Source organism: Ochotona curzoniae, unplaced genomic scaffold (genome assembly GCF_017591425.1).
Source record: "Ochotona curzoniae isolate NIBS_2020 unplaced genomic scaffold, NIBS_Ocur_1.0 scaffold_2476, whole genome shotgun sequence".
Lineage (NCBI taxonomy): Eukaryota > Metazoa > Chordata > Mammalia > Lagomorpha > Ochotonidae > Ochotona > Ochotona curzoniae.
Window position 1 is genome coordinate 20,632,264 of NW_024467095.1, and position 24,711 is coordinate 20,656,974.

Consider the following 24,711-nt stretch of genomic DNA (forward strand, 5'->3'; position numbering starts at 1 on the left):
GGCCAGGGGGTCGCTTTACGGCAGCCGGCAGCCGCGGGGCGTCGCGGGAAGCGTAGTCCGTCCTCTGTGGGACGCTTCCGGAAGGCTTTCCGTCCTTCCCGCCTCCCGGGCGGCGCTCCCTCGGGCGAACAAAGCGTCTCGAGTGGGCTGATATTCGGCCCTCTTGCATTCCTAGGACGCTTCTTGAAGGCTCCGGGGTTTGACTTAATCAAGGAGGCCAATACTTTTCCCTGCATCAAAAAGCATCCCTAGTGGCTGACCGTCACCAGGTATTGTAGGAAGTTTGGGTGCACACAACAGAATGAGGCAAGCCCTTGCTTTCAAGGAACTTGTAGCCTACGGGGGAAACAGCTAAAAACAGATTCTTACAAAATAAACGAAAGCTATCGTTTCTCGGCCTTTTGGTTAAAATCCAATGAAAGTGAATGAAAACTGTAAGCACAAGGCACTATTCAAACACATTTTGTCACTTTAAAGTGAGGTGGCGAGAGGACATGGCGCGGCTAATCCGAAGTCTATTAGCTCAGGTGTTTTGTTGCAGATCAAACTAATAACACACTTGCTGTCTTTTCTTCTCTCGACTTCTTTAAAAGACAGAAATACTACAGAATAATTATGTTAATGTATTTAATTTGTAGTATGCACACATGTAATATCTATAATATTAGCACAAGTAATTAGGAGTAAAATGTGCAACTTTTAATACGTCATTCTTTTTTTAAGATCTATTTATTTTTCTTGGAAAGGCATGTTTACAGAGCAGAGAGACAAAGATCTTCCATCCATGGGTTCACTTCCCAAGTGACCACAATGGCCTATCACAGCCCCCGGTTCCAGGGCTGGCTCCGTTCCAGATTTCAGATTCCTGCTAATGCACACGGGGAGGCAGCAGCTGATGGATGGGTCAAGCAGGCAGGTCCCTGACACCCACATGAGACATCAGGATGGAGTTCCTGGCTGCTGACCGTTGACAAACATACAAAGGGACAAGGTACTGATAGCGTGCTGTATTACAGTGCTACAAACCCTGTTAATTGGAGGAATTGCAGCACTTCTATGAAATGTCCAGAAAAGCCACTTAGGTTATGGAGAGAAGCAGCATCTTAGCGGTCGCCTGTGCTGGAAGCAAGAAGGATGGGTTGCAAATGAGCGTGAACAGTTGGAAATGTTTAAAACTGAATTACATAATTTTAAAGTCACTGAAGTACTCCTATAAATTTAAAACTTAATAGTGTGCAAATTATACTTTGCTAAAGTTGTTATAAAAAGCAGGAAGAGGGGATTCCAGTCAAAGCCTGCGTGGAGATCTCTGCTACATTGCAGCTGAAATCACATGAAGACAAGGGATATGACCTAGGATACTGGCCAATGCGGTGTTCATGTTCAGCCCTGTCCTGCTACAGAGAAAGAACAGGCTCACCAACCATGGTGAGTGCCAGCAGGTTCAGGCCTAAGACCCACTCCTCCTCCCTCTGTCTGCTGGGACCCAGGATGGAGACGCCACACAGTCATGATGCCAGTGTCACTTTATTTAGGACATGCTAGTGCCAGAGGCGTGGAACCTTGGTCAGGGCTAGATGAGGAGGTCCTAGAGGTGGTAGTGCCAGTAGATTCCTCCAGTGGAGTCTGTCAGTGCTTGGAGAAGTCACCTCCTGGGGGCAAGGGAGGGAGAGAAGGGAGAGTGGTAAGGGCAGGAGATGAAAGGAGCCAGAGCAAACGCCAGCCCTCCCACTGCGCTGCTCCCAGGTGTGATTCAGTCCAAACATCTGAGCCGAGGTGTGAGTGGAAAAAAACACCAATCCCCACGCTGAGACTAGAAGGGACTAGTTTGTGTTTCCTGGGATGCAGTTCACAGCTCCTGGCTCCGCCCCTGCCCGAAGCCCCGCCCAGACCCACCCTTGCAGGCGCTGCACTGGCAACTGTGAATGACTGGCAGCACCGCCGGCTCCGCCCCTGCCCGAGGCCCCGCCCAGACTCACCCTGACAGGCGCTGCACTGACAGCTGTGAATGATTGGCAGCACCGCTGGCTCCCAGCGGCCACCGGGACAGCGCAGGTTCAGGATCCGCACCGGGTTCTCCGGGTGCAAGCGGTAGCTACAGCAGTCACACTGGCTTTGCAGGTAGGGCTCCTGGGGGAGACACGGTAGCTGAGCTGGGGAGGGGCGAACAGAGTGTCCTCCGTTCTCCAGGCTTTTGCCATCCAAGGTAGCACGACAGGTGAGGGCCTGACAAGTGGGGTGAGATGGTTCGCAGCAGTGTCGCCACCAAGAAAGTCCCCCTTCCCCAAGAAGTTCCTGCCCCTATATGAGCATCAGCTGGCAGGTTCAGAGTGTCTTTAACGTGCTGGGTCCTGGCAGCAGGGAAAGCCACAGCTTCCACCCCAGGGGCTTACAGTGTAGTGGGAGAGGTGAACAATTAAGCCCTAACTGTTCTGGTTCTAAGTACAAGGTCTGCAGACCCCTCTTGCCTCATGATTATAGGGTTCCTCTCTTTCTGTTCCTCTAAGCATATAATTTAATTGTACCTAGAATTGTATTTCTGACTGTGCTTTGGAACTGGTAATACAGCCACACAACATCAAGTTCCAAAAAAAAAAAAAGCAACAAACAAACAAACAAAAAAAAAACTGCAAAAGTTTATTTGGTGAAAAACCTCCCTCCAATTTCTATCCCAATATCATTCAGTTTCCTTTCCTGGGCTGAGGAAGGGGAATCTCCTCATGATTTTGCTTCTTTAAGATGGGGGCTGACGTGGTGTGGCAGGCAAAGCCACTGCGTGTGACGCCAGCACCCCACAGGGGCACAGGTTTGTGTCTCGGCTGCTCCACGTACAATCTGGCTTTCTGCCCGGGCAAGCAGCCCAAGCGTATGGGCCCCTGCCACCCATGTGGGAGACCGGGATGCAGCACCTGGCTCCTAGCTCAGTCTCGGCTGTTGTCATCTAGGGAGTGAAGTAGCAGATGGAAGACCTCTCTCTCTGTGTAACTCTGACTTCCAAAATAAATACACAAATTTTAAAATAAAACTCTTCAAAGTGACGTGTGCTCGCATTCCCAGGACAGGGAGTGAGGGCTTTCGCTGGGGGAGGGAGTGGGAAGCTTCAGGGACCAGCTAAGGATCTTTCTCTCCCAGGACTAGATAACCCAGGGGGCCCGAGCAGAAGGGGAGGAGCACAGAGGAGGGGGTGGAGGGCTGTTTCATTCGGAAGGGACCAGCTCCTGGATAGGAGGAATTTGAGTCACAGCTCTCCAGGCTGCGGTCAGGGTATTGTGTAAGAGTGGGCAAAGTCCCTAAGGAGACCCTAGCAGCAAGCAGGGCTGGGCTTGTGGGTCCAGAGAGAGCCACTGCTCCAGACTGACTCCACCTCCTGGGACCTGCAGTGCCCTGCTCCGATATGCCTGCAGCCCTCCTAACCCCAGGAGATGGGCTCAGGTGGTGAAGTCTTCCCTGAGCCATCCTCTGTAGTTGTCCTGGCTCATCCGCCCCAAGGTGGGGAGAGGGGATGCCATGGGCAAAAGAGTGTGTGGGACCAGGACCACAGCATCTACTGAGCTCCCTCGGAAAGGGCAGACTACCAGGTCCACAGCCTGGTACAAGAATCTGACCATCAGTCTGCACTACCTGCCTGTTGGTGCTGTGAGAATGGACAATGCCCTTTGTGCCCTCCAGGCTGTGCCCGGCAGGTCAGCAGTCCTGGGCTCACCTCAGGCATGACGTTGGTGCTGGATGGGCAGTGCCCACTGCAGTAGCTCACTTCTACCTGGTCGAGCTGGCAGGGGCCCTTGCTGAGGTTGCGAAGCTCAGTGAAGAGCCGGCAAGACCTAGAACTCTCCTCTGTGGCGAAGAACAGGTGAGTGTGGCAGGAGGCAGGGGAGGGGAGAGGGGGAGAGGCTGGGACTGAGGGGAGCCCTGGGGTGGGAGTGGCCAGCAGCATGGGACAACCCCCCTCCCTGGAGCCGGCACATATCAGGCTGGAAGGGCTGGTTGGGAAGGAGGGTCCAGGCTAGAGAGAGAAGCCGAGCAGGAGGTGCCCTGGAACCCCTCCATACCCAGGGTCTGCAGGCGACACTTGGGACAACAGCTCCCAGGCTCCTGCGCCTCCACCTCGCCCTGCAGAGGGAGTGGTCCCCACACACACTCAGCAGGGTGTTCCTGACACCCACAGCCCTAAGACAAGGAGCTCCGGAGTCACCTGTAGAGGGTAGGAGGGCTGCGGGGTTACCTGAGCACAGGTGAGGTGGGGGCAGTGCTGGGTGCAGACAGTCTTGCCGCCTTGGCACCGGCAGCTCGCACAGGCCTCCTGCCATTCGGATCCGGGCTAGAAAGAGGGAGGGCAGATTGTCGCTCAGGGCTCAGGGCTCTCCAGCTTGTGGACTTCTCTGTGACATCACTCTGGGTCCCTGACCCCAGCCTCGGCGCGCACAGCTGAGCAGTAAACTTAGACCAGGGTTAGGGCGGCAACAAGAGTCTCAGGAGGGAGACGGACCCCTGGGGCCAGGTTAAGGGGCCTCAACCCAGAGCATCCCAGAGAACTGGCTGAGCCTTGCCTACTGCTGCAGGCCTGCAGAGTGGCCAGGGCAGGGGCTATAGCTGGGAGGGCTGGGGTCTGCAGGGACACCGTGTCTCACCTGGTGGGGACGCCCATGGTGCCAGCACTCGCAGTGGTCTGCAGGGACACAGGGGCCCGCCAGGCTGCGGAAGTATCCTCGTTGGCACACACAGCCAGAGGCCTGCTTGGCACTGCAGTTGTTAGAAGTCTCTGTGGCGTTTGTCTCCTGGCATGTCTGCTCACAGGGTCCCAGCTCCCCGGTGGCCACCTGCTGCCACATTTCCCCAGTGGGGCACTCTGCTGGGAAGACCATCCGGAATCAAGCCTCCATCTTCCCTCCACCACCATCTGCTGGGCAGTCCTACCATCCCTCCTCCCTTTCCAGAAGCCCTGACCCACCCAAACATGAGGTGGGCTCAGGTCAGGCCTTGCCTCCTCTAGGAAGCCTCTGCTGACCAATCTTTTCTACCCTGACATGCTCGCCCGTGAGATCATATCCTGTGGTGCTGCCTGCCTGTCAGAGACCTAGAAACTGACTCCTGCTGCACCTGTTTGCTAGGTCCTCTGCCTTCACCAGCCAAGCTGCAGGTGCCCAGATACCAGCCATGCCTAGTGTCTGTCTGGCTCCCTAGCTTGGCGCACACAGTGTGTATGGTGATGGCCTCTGTGAGCAAGGAGCATCACTCGGTGCTCAGGGGATGCTGGGTCAGGAAGGGGCCGCTGGGGGCAGAGTGGAAGGGGCTTCCTGAACGAGGTAGCTTTGCCTGAGCAGGAGGGATGGCCTCCATCTCCTCCCTGGGCTTGGCTTTGGAGGGCCAGCAGGGCAGGGACAGCCACAGCTCACCCTGACAGTCGACGGGGGAGCAGCTGAAGGCTCCGCCTTGGCAGACACTGGGAAGACAGAAGCAGAGGCTCGGATGTCTCCCCACTCCCACTTCTGCCCTGCTCCCTTGGACCCACTCTTCTATGCCCTACCCCTACACTTGGCACATGTGTGTCCTTACCAGCGGGTGCAGTTCTGGGTAAGCACAGTCCCTGGGGGCAGCTCCTGGGCCTGCTCTTCATAGGTCAGGGTGAGTCCCCAGGGCAGAGTGAGCTGGGCACACGGGCAGGCAGCAGGGGGCACGCACGTGCCATTGTGCAGCACCTGAGGTGAGCAGGCCCAGTTATGCTAGGGCCACCTTCCCCTCCTTTATCCTCCCCATGCAGCAGCCAGGACAAGGTACCTGTACCCACCTGCCCACTTGGGCAGCCACAGCCAAGCTGGCAGGGTTCCTGCACACAGACAGCACCAGGCTGTAGGTGGGAGCAGAGGTGTGGACACGAGGTGGCACAGGAGCTGAGCACCCGGCCAGGGGGGCACTCTGTAGTGGGTGCACAGGCAGTGAAGTAAGTGAGCCCAGAGCAGGCTGTCTTGGACCTCCCTCCCCACGGCTGGCACAGGGCCTGGGCTGGGCACCCACTGCCCAGGATGCTCACCGGGACAGGGCTGCAGACCACATGCCTGCCATTGCTCCGTGTCCTGCTCCTGGCATGGTGTCCCTCCAGGATGCCCCTGGCAGCTCCGATGGCGCTTCCTTGTGCCCCCACCACAGGGAGCTGAGCAGGTGCTCCAGGCTGACCATGGCCCCAACACTGGACACTGTTGGTGTGCGCAGTTCAGGGACCCATTGACACAGGTGCTGCAGAGGAGGAGAGCAGAGCGAACTCATGCATGAGTCCGAGTGAGCAGCGGCACCTAGAAGCCCTGACCTGCTCCGGGTCTCCTAGAACCCCTCCTTGCTTGGCCCTGGCAGGCCAGCAAGGCAGCATACCAGTTTTGGCAGTCCAGCTGCACCACCTCGGCTGGGGCCAGCTCCCTCGAGGCATTGGCACTGGGGAAGCCACAGCGGCAAGAGGAGATGGGCACACAGTGCCCGTCCTGCACCAGCTGACCGGGGGGACAGCGGCAGCCTAGGGGCGGGAGAACAAGCAGGATTGAGTGCTCAGGCAAGCCTCCCAAAGTAGATTGAGTCCAAAACATGGTATCCACCAATTCTCCTGCTCCCTGGGCACACCAGGCAGCCATGGCAGCCCAGCCCACATGTGGCCATCACTTCCCAGCCCTTAGGCTATCAAGAGCACCCACATAGACACAGCCCATCTTTGGGGGGCCTCATTCCAGTCCCTCCCATTCACTCTTCAGGGGGCAGTGAATGCCCAGGGAGAGCTGCAGGATGGCTGGGCTACCTGGGAGGCAAGGTCCCTGCAGACACTGCACGCGGTCCCAGAGGTCAGCACAGCTGCGAGGACATCGGTTGGCACAGTGAGGGGTGAGCACAGTGTTGTGGGCCTCACAGCTCTCCCCTGGGGACCAGGAGACAAGGTTCTTCACTTTCAGACAGCACCCTCCTTTCCCCTAAACCACCTCCTTCCCGAGCCATTCTCGATGTCTCAATGCTGCCCCCTCCAGGCTGGGTCAGGAGTCACCTGGACAGGACCCCAGGTTGCAGCTCTCGGTCTGAGCCCACGGCCCGCGACAGCCTTCTGCAGGGGAGCCCCCTGCCTGTCTCCAGCGCAGCCGGAACCCCCCACTGCAGGGTACCTGGCAAGCACTCCAGGGCCCCCAAAGGCCCCACTGGCATGGATCTGGGAAGAAAACACAGAAACCAGTGCCAGGTGCCACATCCCTTGAAGTCTTGGGTTCTACCCCTGGAGACACTTGCTCTCCCAGTGTCCCCCCTTCTTTCCTCTTTTTTTTTTTTTGCCACTGCTGAACCCCAACCCAGCTTCAAACCCACCAAGGTCAATAGGTGGGCTAACTCTTGTCCACTGGAATGAATGCATGGCCGGGCCCTGGCCGGCTCACCCTCACCTGCACTCCAGACCACTCCACATTACCATGGCAGACTGCAGGGTCAGGGCAGAGGCGGTGCTGGTTGAGGGGTGAGGTGCAGAGGTCGGGGTCCCCAGTCCAGGGCCTCCCCGTTTCGGGATCCAGACAGAGGCGGTGGCGATGCTGCTCTGAAGCCAACATGGGGCCGCCCGAGGCTGGGGAGAGACTGGCTGCATCCAAGGACCAGCGCCCCTCCAGAGCAGTCCTGGAAGTGGCAGCCAGGCTGCTGGAGGGCAGGCAGGGCCCACAGGGCGACCACTCTGACCAGCCGCTCAGAGGCAGAAGACCTGGAACATAGTATGTAGATGTCCTTCCCAGGGTCCCCTCAGTGCAGAGAGAGGCAAAGAGCAAAGGCTCACGGGAATGTGGGGGTCAGGAAGGGCAACCTGCACTCCTGGTTTGGGCCATGCCTCTCTGCCCCTCCCAGTCTGAGGCCAAGGTTACCTTGACATCCCTGGCTGCTGCAATGTAGCTCTCCTCCCTGGCATTCACTGTGGGAGAGGGTGGCCAGGGTGAGCTCGGGAGGCAGGACCCAGCCCAGAGCCGGGGATACCTGAGCTCTAAGGACATCCAGGTCAAGATGAAGGAGTGAAAGCCTCTGTACCTTGGGGCCTTCTGCCCAGAGGTTGGGCTGGGCTCCAGGGCCTTGGCTTGGCTTTGTCTGCCTGGGTCAGGCTGCCCACCCAGCGAGCCCTGTCCACTGTCTGGTCCAGGCATCTTGTGTTGCCTGCCGCTGATCATCACTCACCACTCTTTACAGCCCAGTTGCAGGTGGTCCCCAGGGGCCAGGATGACTCCGGCTTCCCCTCCTGAGGGGTGCCAGCAGTTACACTGCTCTGGGGGGATGCAGCCCCCATCTTGTTCCAGCAGCCCCTGTGTGGCAGGAGAGACAGGGGAGAAAAGTTATGGTGGTGATCCCTCTGTCTCCCGAATGCTTGCAACAGGTGCATGGGCAGAACATGGGCGTGGACTGGGGAGACTGGAGTCACCATGGGCAGCACAGAGGGTGGAGGCTTGAGGGGGTGGACCTCTTGCCCCCGGGGAGTCTCCCCCAGCTCCCAGCCCTCACCTTAGGGCAGTAGCAGCCAGGCTGGCAGGGTGGCAAGTCCTGGCACAGGTGACGGCTCAGGTGTGTGGTGCAGAGTCCCGCACATGGGGAGCCACAGGCCTGGAACTCAAAGGGAGGTATGCAGCTGTCCTCTGGGGGAGAAAAGAGCAGCTGGTGGGAGCATGGCCCAGAGATGACCCTGTCCCATTCTGGAGACCCAGAGCACCATGGCTTGGTCCTACTGAGGTCGCTGGGGTGAGAGGTTACCAGGTGGGAGGCCAGGGATGCCCCTGCTGCATGTCAGGGGAGACCCAGGCTGCTAGGAAAGGATCAGAGAACCCAGAGGCTGCAAGCTGGTAGTAGGGCCTAAGCAGGCATTCCAGGGGTGCGCACAAAGGGGAACAGGGGGGCAGAGATGACGTGGGTACAGGTGCAGTCAACCTCTTTGGTGCTGGGACCTCAGGTCTGCAGTGGCAAGACCTGGGGGCCCTGAGTAGGGGTCCCCACTCAGCCTCCCAGCTTCCCATGTAGGAGTCTCACCTGAGCAGTTGCTGGTGACACAAGGCCGGAAGTGGCCATCCAGACGAGTGCAGGGGGTCCCTGCCCTGGCACCTCCAGGAGTGGGGCTCTGCTGTCGGTAGCGCTGCTGCATAGGCACCTGGCACGAGCAGCGTGTCCAGCTGCTCCAGCTGCTCCACACGCACTCCTCTGGGGGTCAGAGTCGAGGGACATGGGTTTTGGGCCTCTCTGGACCCCACTGGATTATTCTACCCTTGCTCTCCCCTCTCTCATCCTGGCTTTAACCAGGACCCTGCATGGGAAAGGGACAGGAGAGACCTGTGGCTGGTCACCCTGTCACTCAGCAGGGAGTACCTCCCACACCAAGGGCTCTGATGGGAAAAGGCAAGACAGCAAGGAAGCAGAAAGGAGCAAGGCAACGTGGTGGGAGGATATTTCTGGGTGATGGTTGGGGGCTAGGAAAACATGTCAACTCTGCGATCTCCAAGGCAAGAAAAGAGGCCAGCAGGCGTCACGCCCCATGCACTCACCCAGGCAGGGCTCCAGGTAGCAGGCCTGAGTGTCCAGGTGTGTGAAGGTATCTGTGCAGTTGGGGTCCACCTCAGCCAGCATGCAGGGGCACGACCCAAAACGGGTGGCCAGGCCTGGACCACAGCTCTGGGAACAGGGCCCCCATGGGCCCCAGGAACAGACTTTTAGAAGCCCCTGGCAAGGCTGCTGCCCACAGCGCTGGGTCTGGGTGCTAGGGCCACTGCAGGGTGCTCCGTGAGGACCGGGGGTAGGGGCTGTGCAAGATCGACTGCGGACTTGGTCTGCACCTCCACAGGAGACGGGACAGTTGGACCAGGGGGTCCATGGCGTCCAGGCTCCAGACACTGTGGGACGACATAGGCGAGGCTGGGAGAGTGGAGGTGGAGGCGGGGGCAGGGGAGGGCTGAGCAGGACCTTTCCTAGCACAGGGGACACAGAGCAGATGGCAGACAGGGCAGGTGGGCAGGCAGTGGGGTGGGTGGAGAGGGGAGAGGGGTGAAGGCCAGACCTGCACATTCTTCCATGTCTTGGCAGATGATGCCCTCTGGGGTGCAGGAGCTGGGGGGAGGAGCCCAGGCTCAGGGGCCATGCTTGCAACAGGGCAACCCAGGCCCCTTCCCTGTGTGCACTCACCACTTCTGGCACTTGCCCTGCAGCCAGCTGTCACCCAAGGTATGAGGGCGGGTATCATGCAGGCACAGGGGTGGGCACGCGGGCTGGGGACAGGGTTGGCTCTGCACCTGCTCCTGCTGACACTCCGGGGCCCAGGAGCCAGACATGGAGGACCTGAGTGCCGGGGCAGAGGGGGTGAGAGATGGTCTGGCCTGCACCACCCCACTGCCTCTTGGGGAAGACATCTCAGCAGAAACCTGGGTTGGACTGGGCATGGAGGACAGGCAGGGAGGACCCAGGGACATCATGTCAATGAGGGGTTGCACCAGGCAGAGGGGAGGCTCTGGTGAGACAGGGGTCACTAGCCCCTTCCAGCCCCCTACCGGAAGCGGCTCTGCTGCCCATGGGGCCCGCACGAGTGGCTGCAGAGACTCCAGGCTGACCAGTGGCTCCAGCTGCAGTGGGCGGGAGGCGGGCAGGACTGTGTCGTGCAGGAGAGGTGCCCGGCCTGGCAGGAGCAGTTGTTGCAGGCTTCCTGGTGCTGGCTTCTGGGGGCCCAGCTGTGCCCCTGGGAATCTGTGCACTCACAGTGGCTGATGGGCACGCAGCTGCCATCCTGCTCCAGGGACCCTGTTAGGGGTTCGGTGCTGACACCACTTCTCCCACTATCCACAACCACAGCTGCCTTCCCATTGGGCCATCCAAATGTGTCCAGAAGCCTTGAGGCACTTACCCTCAGAGCAGCGACAGCCTGGCTGGCACACCTGACCTTCCTGGCACACAACCCCTTCCTGGAGGTCCGAGCAGCGACGGGGGCAGCGGTCAGCACAGCTGACCATCTCCATGCCTGCTGGGCAGCCCTCCTCTGAGTGGGAAGGAGACCCAGGATTAGGAGAAGGCTCTGGGCCTGAGGACTCAGAAACTGTCCACTGTTGCCCCACTGGAGGGGCTCTGCCATCTCCTTGGGGACAGAGGACCCCACCTGCCTGGGGACACATGGGGCATTCGGGGAGACCCTGGGACTGGGACAATTTGGGGAGACAGCAGCTTCCTCTCATTCACCATGAGCTCTCAGCACTTGTCCTGGTTGAGCAGGACTGAATTCTTGTGCTCATCTCAAGGGCCCCACCGTGTGTGGTTATGGGTGCCAAGTGCCCCCTGAGGGTCTGGTTGCAGCCAGGGCCCATGGTGGAAGGAAGCAGTTGAAGGAGTGGGGGTGGCCTGTGTGGTATGGCATGGCAGATCAAGCCACCACCTGTTAGATGGACATTCTGTATTAGAGCATGATTCAGATCCTCCTCAGTCCACTTCTAGTCCAGCTCCCTGATAACGTGCTTGGAAAGCAGTGGAAGATGGCCAAGTACTTGGCCCTGTCATGTATGTAGGGGCCCTGGAGGAAGCGCCTGGTCAGTGTGGCTACTTGGAGAGTGAAAGAGCAGGCGGACACTCTCACCATCTCACTCTGCATTTCAAATAAATAATTTTTTAAGAAGGGGTTGGAGCTTGGAGAGCAGGGATGCGGGACTCAACTCCAGCCTGCCTGGCTCAGTCCACACCCCACGGGGACCAGGCATGCTCCTGACACGGTCCCAAATCTTTGCAGGATCAGGTGGTTTGCTAAGAACTGGAGATGGGCAAAGATGAGAGGAGGGGTGGTGAGCAGGGGTTGGGCTCCTGCACTTCATCCCGGGGCCAGGGTACAGGACATGCACACACACACACACACACACACACACACACACACACACACATACACACACACACACACACGCACGTCATGTGAGAGGTGGGAGAGTGGAGAGTGGGAGCTGTGGAGGGACGCCTGGGGAGAGGTGGGGAATGTCTGCTCCCAGTGCCATACCACAGGGCATGGGGTTGCAGAGCCGGACGTGATGTCTTTCCCCAGCACAGGGGGCACCTCCGTTCTTGGGTGGGGGGCTTGAGCAACTGCGGCTCCTCAGGGATCGGCCTCCCCCACAGCTCCGGTCGCACCAGGACCATGGGCTCCAGCGCGACCAGCCCCCAGGCACTGTGTGGGCAAAGGACAACTCCATGAGGGATGAGCTCAGGCGGTGAATTCTCATACATTGCCAAGAGCCTGGACCACGGTCCAGGGTGAGGCAGGCTTCATGCGTGGCAAGGCTGGGTACTCATGCAGGGGCCTCCTGCGGGATAGCCGTAGAGGGGCCCCTGGTCTCTCCCAGCCCAGCTCACCTGGGCATGCCCGCAGGTTGCAGAAGCGGCGCTCCTGGTAAGCGGTAAGGATGTTGGGGCACCAGTGCCCGCCAGGCCCAGGGGGGTGGTATGCCCGAAGGCGGCGCTGCTGGCCCACCCCACAGCTGCGCGAACAAGGCGCCCAGGGGCCCCAGGCTGTCCAGGAGCAGTTTCCAGGTGCACAGCCAGGGCCGGGGCACAGGGGCAGCAGCTCTGTAGGACCAAATGATCGGAGTCAGCAGAGTCTGCCTGGCTCTCTCCTGGCCTGCCCCAGCTCAGGTGCAGCCTTCATCTGTCGGGGGGCAGCTGTGACCCCATCCAGAGCATGAGGCGCCATCCTGGTTCTGACACAGTGACCCCAGGCTGACATGGCCCCTGTGGGATTTAGACATGAGGGCCAAGGAATATGCCAGAAGGTGGCAGGGTCACCAGCAGCTGGTGGGGTTGGCAAAGGAACCTGGGTCTTGGAGGTAGACAGACATGGTCAGTGTCAGCCTGAGAAGTCCATCACTGCTTGACCTAACTGTGTTGGGTCTGGAAGTTGGACATGGCTGGGGTTGGTGAGAGTTATTGTTGGGGGCTGGAGGTCACAGCCGGAAGGCATACCTGTGCATGAAGGTAGATTGCAGGGACGCTCCTGCATGGGGTCCCCCACAGTGCAGTTGGACAGACAGGGACGGCTACGGCTGCGCCATGCAGGCTGAGCGGGGTCTGTGCAGGTGCCGGAGCATGGCGACCACGGAGACCAAGGGCCCCAGCCACCTTCAAGGAGCAGAGGAAAGGGCGAGTCAGCCCTGGACTCTGGACTTTCCTGAACTACAGACAGGGAGGGAAGGGGCCCTGGACTTTCCTCTCCCAAAGGGAGGCCACGCGGAGATGTGCAGGAAGTCCGGGGCTACCTGCAAGGCCTGTCACCGGTTCCACTGTGGATTCTTCAGCCCCTGTGCCAAAAGAACCCCTGTTTAGGGATGCATCCAGGCTGGCAGGGCACCAGCAGTCCCAGCCTGTTGCTACTTTGTCCAGCCTTCCCTCGGTGGACTCCCCAAGGTCAGCTTTTCTAGAACTTTTCCTGTTACCTGACATTTCTTGTCAAGGTTCTCACCATCCCTCCAAACTTTCTGAAACTGCCTCCTCCGGGAAGCCCTCCTCTACCACGTCTCTTGGAGAATCTTCTCTCCCTGACTTTGCATAGCAATGTGCACTTCTAACTAGGGCTCACCACAGGTGAAAATGGGACTCTGTATTCCAAGGCCAGGGAGTCACCCACCACCTGCCCATGGACACACAGCATAGTGCATGTGGCAAGGATTCCAGAAGCATAGCATGGAGGTGTCCGATCAGAAACCCAGAGCCAGAGGGTATAGGAGGAAGGCAGATGCAGAAGCAGCAACTGGGACAGGAACACAGGAGGGGACGAAGGGCATGCTGACACAGATGTGACCACCAACCCAGCCTCTTTGCAGCCCTGGCACTGCCCACTCCCGCCAGCTTTCCTTACCAGGGCAGGCTGGGCTGAGGCAATACTCCAGATCCTGGTGGCGCCCTAGGCAGCCCTGGCCCACAGCAGCCAGCAGGGGGTGCACACACTGGCGGCTGCGGCTTCGCGTGCCCAGCCCACCACAGGAGCGAGAACACGGACCCCAAGGGCTCCAGGGACCAAAGCCACCACTGGCGGCAGGACAGTCCTCCACAGAGCAGGCCAGCTTCCCATGTGTGCAGGAGCTGGGGGAGAAGGCCAGCGATGAGGGCCAGGGACTGTGTGGGCACCGGGCTTGGGCGAAGAGTTGGTTGGAACCCTTACAGGGTGAGCTCAGGCAAGTGGAACCTCCCCCTCTCCCCAACATCTCCACCTCAAATGTCCCCCCATGGCTCTCAGTCCACCCCGACGCTGGCAGCGCTCTCACCAGTTGCTGCAGCCCAAATGAAGCGTCTGGCCCGAGTCCAGTTCATCCCCAGGCTGAAGGGGCTGAGCCACCTGTCCCAGGTGGACACTAGGCTGAGTGCTGGCAGCTCCCAGGTCTTGCAGTAACGCAGCTGTCAGCACACAGGGGCACTCCTGAATGGGCAGGCAGAGGACTTAGTGCCTTTGCACAGCCTGCAATGAACCTCAAGGTGTGTGTGGAGGGAAGGGGCAGTATGAACCCTGGAGGAAGGCCCTGGCGGGGGAACCATTTTGGATCAAGGGTGAGAGTGCACCACGAGTAAGGTATGACCCGCAGGCACAGCCCCCAGAGATCAGCTACTTTCTTGCATGGAGAGGAGCGGGCATCAGGACACAGCAGGTATCCACAGTGGCCCTTAGAGGGCAGGTCATGGCCGGAGGCAGAACAGCCTGAGCCAAGAACTAACTGGAGGAATCAGGACGGCTGGCTCAGCTCTGCCATTGTGTAGCCCAGATGCATCTCTTTCCTGGCACATCATGGGCTTTAAGCAGGTGGAACCAGCTGGCTGCTCAAGTCCCTTCAGGCCATGACTGTGGTTATGCAGCTGATGGGGGAAGGTCATAAGGTGCCAGCTTCCAAACTAGGAGAGAATCCCCCTGCCCCATATGCTTGCCAGGCTCTGCAGGGTACATCCCTGGACCCACCCGTGAGAGTGAAGAGCAAGGAGGTAAAAAGGGGCACAGTAAAGAGCCATGCCCTCTGCAGGGGAGGACAGGGTGGGGCCAGTGGGGCACAGGTGGGCAGCGGCCAAGGCCCTCCTTCCTGGCTGGCTGGCTAGGTGCTGACCTGCAAGCAGGCCAGCTGATGCTGGAAGGTTCCCTGGGGGCAGTGGCAGCCCTCGTCGCAGCCTTCGGAAAAGCAGTCCACCTGCCCCGTGACGTGGGCACAGGAGAAGGGGCAGCCCTCACCAGGCTGGCACTCGCGGTACAGGCGGCCAGCTGGGCAGCCTGCCTCTGTAGAAACATGGAGTCTGTGCCCAGCCCCAGCCCACTGCCTCCCTTCATGCCTACTCTGTCTTCTGCAGCCTGCCCTTCCTTCCTCCCCCACCTCTTGCCTGCCTGGGCAGTACCCCTTCCCACAGGCTCCTCTGGCCTGGCTGTTTCCTCCTTCAGCTGTTCAACACCTCCTAGTGCAGGGGTGGGTGCAGAGACAGGAAGAGGTCAAAAGGCACCTGTGAGGTGAGTCCAAGGTCAAGGGGAGGGGAGACTCCAGCCAGGCTGGGGCTCACCTCTGCACACTTGAGTGTGGCAGGTGCGACTCTGCCGGGCATTCCCTGGGCAGGGAGGCCGGGCACAGCGCCGGGAGCGCAGCTGCTCCCCTCCCCCACAGGAGACACTGCAGTCCTCCCAGGGGCCCCAGGTGTCCCATATTCCTGGGCCAGGGCAGCCAGGCATCTCCTGGCACTGCAGAACTCCTGCCACACAGGTGCTGTGGACAACAGAAGTAGGTGGAACTTCAGAAACAAGGCCAGGTTCTGCCCTCTTGGCTCCCAGGGCCCTCCTTCTCTGGGCTCACCAGTTGTCACATGGTCCTGTCAGCACCTCGCCAGGCTCCAGGCTCTCCCAGGAGCTGAGCCCAGATCCTGTCGCCCGACTCTGGTTCTCAGGGATCCCTGGAGGGAACAGGGGTGGAGCTCAGCATCAGCACTCCTCTGGAAGCCCCCCCGCCCCCGCCTGCCTCTGCCTCCCCTCCCCATCAGCCTCCACCCCAAGGTAGCCTGGGATGTTCGGAGCTGGGGAGGCAGAAGGACGCAGGAGACAGGAAAGCCCAGTGGGTAGAGGCTCAGGGGCCAGGCAGGGTAGCCAGCTGGTGCTCAAAGTCACTGGCCCAGAGGAGGCAAGGGGAGCACTCACCCATGGCTCTTGGTTGGTACTGGCAGCGGCAGAGGGCTGGGTGCACACAGAGTCCGTCCTGGAACAGCTGGCCTGGGGGACACCCGCAGCTGGACTGGCAGCTGGTTGAGCCTGCCTGACACATGCTCCCAGGGGACAGGTCCTGGCAGGAGCGGGGACAGGGCCAGCCACAGGTGAGCAGAGCCAGGCCAGCACCACAGTCTAGGGCAGAAGGAAAGCAGAGAAGGAAGGTTCTTGGCAGTCAGGTGACAGCCTACCTGCCATGCACCTGCCTTGATCTATCACCTTGCTTAAACCCACAGCTGAGCAACCTAGGGACGGTCCTTGGCAGAGAGGGGCATGGATGTAAGTTCAGAGGACAGAGTCTGCATCCCCTTGCCTGGCGAGGGCCCTTCCAAGCTGTGCCCACATGCTTACCTGTGCACTGCGTGGCATTATCCTGACAAGGGCGGCTCTGCACGTGGGCCCCCATGCAGGGCCTGCCTCCATCAGAGGTGGGGGGCTGGCTGCAGGTACGGCTCCGCTGGGACTGCCCCAGACACACATCGCAGGGAGCCCACAGCTCCCACGGGCTCCAGGCTGCATCCACTGTGCAGGCAGAGACATCTAGCTCAGGAGCACCCAGGTTTTTTGAGGCCCAGGGAAGTGGACATGGGCTTGGTGGGGATACCACACCTGGGCATGTGGCAGGGCTGGGACAGGCCTCCTTCTGATGCTGGGCACTTTCCTCAGAGCATGGGGCACCCCCATGTCGAGGCGTGGGGCAGGCGCAGACTCTGGAGCGGGTCCGCATCTGGCCACTGCATGGCTGGGAGCACACTGTCCATTCCGACCATTCACACCAGGCTCCAGACACTGCCAGGGGAATGCCAGGCTCTGGGATATGGCCCATCTTGTCCTCTTTCTCGGGTTCTCCATGGCCCAGGGCCACCTGCCACCTCCCTCCAAGCTGGGCGTGTACCTGGGCAGGGCAGGTCTGTGCAGTTCAACTTCCCCTCCAGGCAGGTGCTGGGCAAGGAGATACAGACACAGCATCTCGGTCCTGGCCGTCCCTGCGGTCTTTTAGCCGCTTAGCCCTCACCGCCCTCTCCTGTGCTCGCTCGTTCCCTCTGGGGTCTGGCACCTGCTCCTCTCCCCTCTCGGATACCTGCTTCCTGAGTCATTCAGTCCTGTGAGGACAGCTTCAAGCCAGGAAGCCTTACAGCCAACTGTGTTGGCCAGAGAGCAGGTGCAGTCTCCCCTCTCCGTGTTGCTCCCCCTGCCCGGGTCTGGCCTCATGCCCCAGGGGCACATGCCCAGCCCTCTGCACACACACACACAGGGCTGGCTGCCTCAGTGCTCCCACAGAACTGGCAGGGATCATGCTGCCCGCGCTGCACGGCCCTCAGCGACTACAGGATGTGCCAGCTGAGTCCCCAGTCTGCTCAGGGGCACAGCTTGGCACACCCCTCACCAGTGGTTGCAGCCATCAGGCCGCAGCAGCTGAGTGCCCGGCCGATGCCACTCCCCAGTCAGCAAGTCCAGGCAGCTGCAGTGATCCGGACGCACACAGACTACCCCGTCAGCACTCAGCACCTGGCCTGGTGGGCAGTAGCAGCCGGGCTGGCAGCGCCACACACAGTGCTGGGGGAACAGCAAACAAGAGCTCAGTGTGCAGACAATCGCAGCTCCGTCTGTAGGGACAGCAAAGGGACCTGGAGGCTGGAGAAGGTCGGGGTGGGGCGTGTGACCTCCAGTTCAGGGGCTCAAAGTTTTGCTAGGAAAGGTGGGAGGTTGGGGGATCACAGTGCAGGTTCCCACCCTGGGAAGACAGGACAGGAGCAGAGCAGCAGAGAGGCAAGGAGGGCCTGCGTCAGGCCTGGATGTCAGCTCCAGGCGTGGGACCCCAGTTCATGGGGCTGCAGGCTCAGAGTGACCTGGGCTCGTGGCCTGGGGACTGAGGCTCTCGGGGGCTGCACGGGACTTGGGGAGGACTGGGAGCCGGGCCTGGGGAACCCCTTCGGCCCCTCTGCCCCATTTTTCAGAGCTCTGATTGGCGTCTGCCTTTCCCTGGCGAGAGCGCAGGCTGGCTGGCACAGGTGGGAATCACAAAGAAGACAAACATGACATTGAATTGAAGCTCTGCTGGGCCTAAAAATTCTAATTTGATGTGGCTGCTGCAGCAAGGCTGTCTCTCTCTGGAATAAAGGGCTTGGGGAGAGTGGTTCCCTGAAGAGTCCCCAAACCTTTCTCTACTGACCCATCTACATTGAAGCTGGGTGGCCTAACATCAGGAGGAAGAGGCCAGAGCCCAAAGCTACACCTTGCCCACGGCAGGTGGGCACTGAGTAAGTGGGCAGGTAGGTTAGGTGCCATGCACGGGGAAGCCAGGCTCACCACGAGGTCATCACAGGAGCGTGGGCAGGGAGGGCCGCAGGCACTGTACGTTGCCCCTTCTATGGCGGTACAGTTGGTCACTGTGACGGGGACAGGACAGGCTGAGAGCCGTGGCATGGCGGCTTCATAATGCCCCAGGCCCCTGCCCCATCTCTGGCAGGTACCTGGGCATGGCCAGGCCTGGCAGGCTTCTCCCTGGGCCTGAGGCCCCTCGCAGTAATCCCCGAGGCCCTGGGGTGGAGGCTGGTCACAGGCCCGGATGCGGCTGCGCAGGCCTCCCCCACAGCTCCGACTACAGGTGGACCAGGGTCCCCACAGTCCCCAGCCCCCGGCTCCTGGGGGAACAGCAGAGGAAGAGATGGCAGGGCCTGGGATGGCTCACAGAAGGCTCAGCCACCACCACCCTGGGCAGGCACCCACGGTCACAGGCGGGCAGGAGGCACGGCTCTCCCTCAGCCTCACGGCCTGGGCAGAGAGGCGAGAGTGTGGCTGGTGGGGACAGCGGAGCCAGGCTGGGCGGTGCCACGGTGGGGGGCCAGGCACAGAAGCGGTGCCGATGGCGGTGGGCAGGGCCACAGGTGGCAGAGCACATACTCCATGGAGTCCAGGCTGACCAGCTGGGCTGACCTGGAGGGTGTGCAGGAAGGGGAGGCTGGGCTGGCTTGGGCAGGGAGAAGCCATCCATGTCTCCTCTGAGGGTTTATGTCCCCTGGTCACAGCGCAGACCTGTGCCCACAGCTGGGGGTGGAGGCAGGGTTCCCTTCTCACCATGCTCGCAGGGCCGGGAGCTACAGTTGGCGATGAGCCCAGCTACACAGGAGCTGCAAGGGGAGCAGGAGGGGCCCGGGGGTCTTAAGGGCTGCTCTGTAGGCCCTCAAGCCTGGTCCCCATAGCTGCCAATGTGGTCTAATCTATAGGAGTCACCAAGACAAAGTCATCAGGCTGCCCTCCTTCCCCCCAGCCATGCCCCGGGTCTGTGTGAGAAATGCAGACACAGACACACATGGTAGGAAGATGGTGGGAACAGGTGCACAGGGAGGATGGCGTGTGAGAGCCACGGAACACCAAGGACGGCCAGCCACCGCCAGGAGGCTCCCCCTCACAGCCCTCAGGGGCAGCTGAGCCTGCAGACAACTGGGGACTTAACCCCCAGCCCTGTGGGGATGGTGGGACAACCTGTGTGTGTTGCTCAAGCCTGCAGTGCCGGCACATGTGCACACGTGTGTGTGTGTGTGTGTTGGGTGGGGGCACTTTGATACAGAGACTGGTGGGGGAAGGGGAGGAGGCAAGGCAGACAAGTTTGATCTCGTCTCTAATGGGCTGGGGCCAACAACCCAGGTCCCCAGGGCACTGGGGCTGGGGTGGCACCTTACCAGTTTTCGCAGGGTTGTAGCACAACACTGCCAGGTGGATGTAGGCGCCCACCGTGGGCACAGGGGCAGTCCCGGGTGGGCACACACATGTTGTTCTGCAAGCAAAGCCCTGGGGTCAGCTCAGGGGCCAGCGGAGCCTGCCCTGGCCTGCCCACTCTCCACCCCTAAAACACCCGCTTGGGTGGATGCAGACCCTCAGTTGCGGGGCGGGGAGGGGCAGACACAGAGTCCCCAGCTTCTGGGACAAAAAGACCAACTCCAAGGGCAGGTCATGCGAGCAACTACGAAAATGCACCTCTCACTCGGCAACGGTATAAAAACAAACACACGTTTTTGTCCGCAATATAACAATGGAGAAAAGCCCCCGCGGTATTTTGGGAGACGGCCTGAGAGCTGGAGCAAACAGCAAATGGGTCAAACGCCCCCCAGTTGGTTGGCCAGGCCCTGGGGATTACAACAGGTGCTCAATGCCGAGCTGGTGGTAACTGTGAAGAGGAGTAGGGTTCTTGAGCAGACAATGAAAACTCGTCCATGGCCACCTGTTGGTTCTGGCCAGACCGGAGCCATGACCTTGAGCTTGGAGCTCTCATCTTCATTATGCAAGATCTCCCTGACTCCAGCCCATAACCTGGGCTCAGCCTCTGCCTGGGGTCTGGGCCTGAGCTTGTCTGTCCCTCCCTTGCCTCTCCAGGGTCCCCAGTGACTGAGGAGGTGGCACCAGTGGCCAGGCAGGACACTCACCAGCAGGAGCATCCCTGGGGGGCAGTAGCAGCCGGGTTGGCAGGTCTGGTTGGTGTCTCGTGGGGTGCTGAGCTCTGCACAGGAGGCAGGGCCTGGGGCACACTCCAGCCACTGCTGACCCTTGGGACACACGCCGGCTGCTGGTCCTGGGGACGCGGAAATGGACAACCTCACCTGGGCACCCCCAGCATTCCCCTGTGCTCCCCCGTCTGCCAGAAACACCAGCTCTGGGCAAGTCTGAGTTGCTGTGGGTAGTTTCTGCAGCCCGAGGTTGGTGGGGACAAGAACAGGAGGGACCCTGTGGCGGTCCTCACCTGCACAAGGCTGCAGACCACAGGTGGAGAACTCCATAGGGCTGTGTGGGCCACTGCCTTGGGTGCGATTCCTGTAGCCACCTCCACAGGGCACGGAGCACGGAGCCCAAGGGCCCCATTCCCCACCAGGACCTGCAGGTGGAACTCAGGGCACCACAGGCCAGGCCTGCCCTGCCCAGACACCCTGGGGCACCCGCACCCACCCCCTTGCAATATCCCCACCCACCTTCGGCAGGGGGCTCCAGGATTGGGCCTAGTACTGGCCTGGCCTCTGGGGAGCATGTGGGGATCCTCTAGAGAGGGTCGGCTGAGGGATGGACCCCCGGGGCTCCGTGGGGATCTCTCTAGGTGAAGCCTCCAAAGGGAAGTCCCATTGTGCCCCTGCGTGGTGTGAGGTGGGGCTGGCGCGGGAACTCCTGGCTTCCCCCACAAGGCTCAGGACCCAGGTCCCTGCCCTCACCTTGACACGGGCGCAGGCTGCAGAATTCAGCCTCCATGTTGGGGCCCTGGCATTCAGCACCCCCAAAGGCAGCAGGGGGTGCAGTGGCCGCCCGGAAGCGCCGTCGGATGCCTACATTGCAGCTCTGGCTGCACTGACCCCACGGTGTCCACGGACTCCAGCCACAGTCCACTGCCCGTGTAGGGACGGAGGGGATGTCGGGGGAAATTTGAGTCAGTCCAGGCCAAGCCAGGACCCTGATTTCTCAGGGGCATCACCAACCCTCCCAGCACATCGTCTCCGAAGGGGCTTCTGAGGACCCAACAGGGCACAGAATACCTGGGCAGAGCTCCGAGGTGCACGCCATCTCGCCGGAGAGGCAGGTGCTGCAGACAGAACTGCCAGTGAGGCCCGCCCCGGTCCATCCTGGCCCCAGCCAGCCCTGCCCTTGGACCCTCATGCATCTGTCCCAACGAGGAAGCAGCTGTGGCCCTCCGTGTCCACTGCACAGAACAGAACCCCCAGGGTGTGGAGAGCGAAGCAAGCTGCCCTGCGTCCATGCAAAGTGCACGCTGAGACCCAGGCTCCACACCCAGGGGTCCTCGCACCTGGTCCCCTGGCCCACGCGTTAGACAGGAGTCATCACTCTCTACTTTCTATTCCACTTGACATCGCTAAGCACCACCTGGAGAGAACCACACCAGGGCCAGGCAGAGCGACTTAGGAAGACCTAGTATTGTAGGAGGGAGAACAGGATACTTTCCTTTCTGTGGTCTCTCACACTGGTTCTAAAGCATGTCTGAGGATCTAGATAGAAAAACCTGAGAGGAAATGGGGGAAGGAAAGAGAGAGAATGAAGGAGGTCATTGGGAGTAGCCAGGGGAATCAGCAGGAAAGGGGAAGAAGAAAATGAAGAAACAAAATGAGAAAGCGATCAATGGGCTAGAGTGCCCTCTGCTGGGAGATCCTGGCATCACCTTTGCAAGCTTTTTGATTGCAAGCCAATTCCCAGGTAGGGCAATCTACCAGAATTTAGAAGCCCTTCTCAAGCCCTCCACTCGTGAGCACAGCTGGCAACTTCCATCTGAAGTCATTCCAGCTCTCTGACCATCTTCCCATAAGCAATCCAAGGCCAGACCGTACCTCGTGCCCTTTAGCACTCCTGGGTCCCATGCCTGGCACCTAGCGCTGCTAACATGTTTGGGAAACCAGGGCACCGTGTGTGTGATGTTCTTGAGAGAGAGAGGCCACTATGCCTGCCCCTCCCCACTCCCACCCCAAGTCCTGGGCACCCACCAGTTGTTGCAGCGGTCCAGGCGGGCCACTGTCCCCGGTGGGTAGAGTCGGCCGTGCAGCTGGCAGGGGCATTGGCTGCGGGGCAGGCAACTGGCATTGTGCAGGAAGAGGCCAGGGGGGCAGGCGCAGCCAGGGCCACAGGAACCCGTGCACTCCACTCCAGTGCCCTGCGCCAGGCAGAGATGAGAGCACGGCCCACCCTCCTGGAGACACTGCTCCTCCGAATGGAACACCATGCCCTCCGGGCACTGGCCTGGATGGGGAGACTGCAGATCTGGACAGGGTGGAAGAAGCAGGGGAGGGGGAGGTTTGGGGAACCTGCAGGCAGGTGCCTGGGAGGAGCCTGCCTGGCAGGAGCAAGACCGAGGATGCCCTGCCAGCTCCTGGCTGCAGGCTGGCCCCAGGGTCTGCAACATCAGCCACAGAACATGGGGCAACCCCACATCTGGGCTAGGAAGAGTGGGAGGTGGACTAGGCCTTCCATCGACTGCTCCAGGCACCCTGACTGGCCACGCAAGGGCTCTGCTCAAAGGCAGCCCGGTCTCAGGGGGAGCCCACCTGCTGGGAAGGAAGCTGCCCCCTGGGAGAGGCAGGGTTTCAACCACAGGCAGGGGCTTGGTCCCTAGTGTGTATGAGTGATTGTGTGTGTGTGTGCTTTTGCACAGGAAGCTGCAGGATGCACAAGTAACCCCACTCAGTCTCCCTCTACCCACAGCCCAGCCTCTCTGGCAGCCAGTGGGCCACAATGCACTCAGCTGAGGGTAGGCCCAAGACCCCATGGGTAAACAGAGAATGGGGCGGGGGTCTGGTACCTGTGCAGGGTTGCGTGTGGCAGTCCCTGGTCTGACTGTGGGGACCCTGGCAGGCTGGGTCCCCGGGAGCTGAGCTAGAGCAGTTCCGCCCACGGGTCTGGATCCCTCCATTGCAGGGGGCCGAACAGGCAGTCCAGGCAGCCCACAGACCCCAACCACTGGGTGCTGGCAGGGAGAGTGGAGCCCACAGTCACGTCCACGGCAGAGACATGGGCAAGAGAGGCAGTAAGAATCAGAGCTACAGGGCATGAGGCCCCCTCCCTACACCAGCGCCCACGCCTCGATGATGGTCCTAAGCTCTGCTGGAGGCCAGGCCTACCCTGCTCATCACACACTGGTTTCCTGGAGGAGATGCTGGCGACTCTGCCCCTCCCCCTCCTGTCCTCCCTGGGCGGTCAGTAGCTGCCCAAGGAGCCAGCTTCCTCCTCTTCGCATCCCGCCCCACCCCCCCAGCATCTGGGTTGCTCCAAGAACAGAAGACGCATACCTGGGCACACAGGGGGGCTGCAGGGTTCCTCCTGGGTGGCCTCTCCCAGGCAGGTCCCGGCTTCATGGCTGGGACAGAGCCGGAAACGGCTGCGCAAGCCTGGGTCCCCTCCAGGGGTCAGGCAGCTCTGGGAGCAGGAGGTCCAGGGTGTCCAGGGAGCCCAACCCGGTGCCTCTGGAGGGGCACATAGCACAAGCCTATTCAACAGGGGCCCTGGCAGGCAGTCTGGGGTGGTGGCAGACTGGGAAGGGAGAGGGCTGCCTTGAGTTCATTATTCTGGCTCTTAGCTCACTCCTCGGGACCCCCAGTCTACAGCCCCACTTCTCAGTCCAGGAGCCAGAACTGGAGCCTCCTGCTGGCTGCTGCCCCAGGTCTACTTCCACGCCTCCACCTGTAGGCACAACTGGCAGCTGGCTGTGGGCCCCACCATCCTCATATGTCACCCAGTCCAGGTGTCCCCAGGGACTCTGAAGCTGGCCTCTGGTGGAGGCGTGAGCTCCAGCCTAGCACACATATACAGCTGAGCACCCGGCCAGCCTGGCTGTTTGCAGGGTTGGGGTTGGGAGGAAGGGGGCGGGACTCAGCTGCACCTGCCCCACACTCGGCATGGCAAGCCTGTAGTTCCTGCGTGTCACCTTCACAAGGGGCACCCCCGTGAGCTGCAGGAGGGTTGGAGGGTGACCTGGTAAAAGAAGAGGTCTCTGGGTCCCCACTCTCTTCTCCTTGCCC

At 60.6% G+C, this 24,711-nt stretch overlaps 1 protein-coding gene across 1 annotated transcript in view; it reads right to left on the reverse strand.

Moving 5' to 3' along the window:
* Window positions 1–1,629: 1,629 nt before the first annotated feature.
* Window positions 1,630–24,711, reverse strand: part of LOC121170710 (SCO-spondin-like) — a 47,614-nt gene continuing 24,532 nt past the window's right edge. The window contains exons 54-103 of the mRNA XM_041001949.1: window positions 24,573–24,664; window positions 23,983–24,156; window positions 23,496–23,660; window positions 22,684–22,936; window positions 21,727–21,773; window positions 21,409–21,579; window positions 20,949–21,080; window positions 20,635–20,780; window positions 19,894–19,988; window positions 19,289–19,341; window positions 18,941–19,147; window positions 18,685–18,855; window positions 18,521–18,600; window positions 17,598–17,767; window positions 17,106–17,152; window positions 16,820–16,999; window positions 16,562–16,732; window positions 16,145–16,345; window positions 15,807–15,903; window positions 15,520–15,719; window positions 15,078–15,238; window positions 14,253–14,404; window positions 13,847–14,070; window positions 13,248–13,289; window positions 12,955–13,110; window positions 12,349–12,561; window positions 11,996–12,163; window positions 10,868–10,999; window positions 10,518–10,764; window positions 10,156–10,308; window positions 10,031–10,080; window positions 9,522–9,866; window positions 9,013–9,180; window positions 8,494–8,624; window positions 8,173–8,297; window positions 7,869–7,915; window positions 7,430–7,711; window positions 7,019–7,177; window positions 6,779–6,895; window positions 6,364–6,502; window positions 6,029–6,231; window positions 5,786–5,913; window positions 5,554–5,696; window positions 5,394–5,440; window positions 4,629–4,846; window positions 4,223–4,318; window positions 4,050–4,110; window positions 3,704–3,834; window positions 1,980–2,130; window positions 1,630–1,652 (exon numbers count right to left, since the gene is read on the reverse strand). Of these exons, the coding sequence (XP_040857883.1) occupies window positions 1,630–1,652; window positions 1,980–2,130; window positions 3,704–3,834; window positions 4,050–4,110; window positions 4,223–4,318; window positions 4,629–4,846; window positions 5,394–5,440; window positions 5,554–5,696; window positions 5,786–5,913; window positions 6,029–6,231; window positions 6,364–6,502; window positions 6,779–6,895; window positions 7,019–7,177; window positions 7,430–7,711; window positions 7,869–7,915; window positions 8,173–8,297; window positions 8,494–8,624; window positions 9,013–9,180; window positions 9,522–9,866; window positions 10,031–10,080; window positions 10,156–10,308; window positions 10,518–10,764; window positions 10,868–10,999; window positions 11,996–12,163; window positions 12,349–12,561; window positions 12,955–13,110; window positions 13,248–13,289; window positions 13,847–14,070; window positions 14,253–14,404; window positions 15,078–15,238; window positions 15,520–15,719; window positions 15,807–15,903; window positions 16,145–16,345; window positions 16,562–16,732; window positions 16,820–16,999; window positions 17,106–17,152; window positions 17,598–17,767; window positions 18,521–18,600; window positions 18,685–18,855; window positions 18,941–19,147; window positions 19,289–19,341; window positions 19,894–19,988; window positions 20,635–20,780; window positions 20,949–21,080; window positions 21,409–21,579; window positions 21,727–21,773; window positions 22,684–22,936; window positions 23,496–23,660; window positions 23,983–24,156; window positions 24,573–24,664 (7,264 nt within the window). The remainder of the gene's footprint in view (window positions 1,653–1,979; window positions 2,131–3,703; window positions 3,835–4,049; window positions 4,111–4,222; window positions 4,319–4,628; window positions 4,847–5,393; window positions 5,441–5,553; window positions 5,697–5,785; window positions 5,914–6,028; window positions 6,232–6,363; window positions 6,503–6,778; window positions 6,896–7,018; window positions 7,178–7,429; window positions 7,712–7,868; window positions 7,916–8,172; window positions 8,298–8,493; window positions 8,625–9,012; window positions 9,181–9,521; window positions 9,867–10,030; window positions 10,081–10,155; window positions 10,309–10,517; window positions 10,765–10,867; window positions 11,000–11,995; window positions 12,164–12,348; window positions 12,562–12,954; window positions 13,111–13,247; window positions 13,290–13,846; window positions 14,071–14,252; window positions 14,405–15,077; window positions 15,239–15,519; window positions 15,720–15,806; window positions 15,904–16,144; window positions 16,346–16,561; window positions 16,733–16,819; window positions 17,000–17,105; window positions 17,153–17,597; window positions 17,768–18,520; window positions 18,601–18,684; window positions 18,856–18,940; window positions 19,148–19,288; window positions 19,342–19,893; window positions 19,989–20,634; window positions 20,781–20,948; window positions 21,081–21,408; window positions 21,580–21,726; window positions 21,774–22,683; window positions 22,937–23,495; window positions 23,661–23,982; window positions 24,157–24,572; window positions 24,665–24,711) is intronic.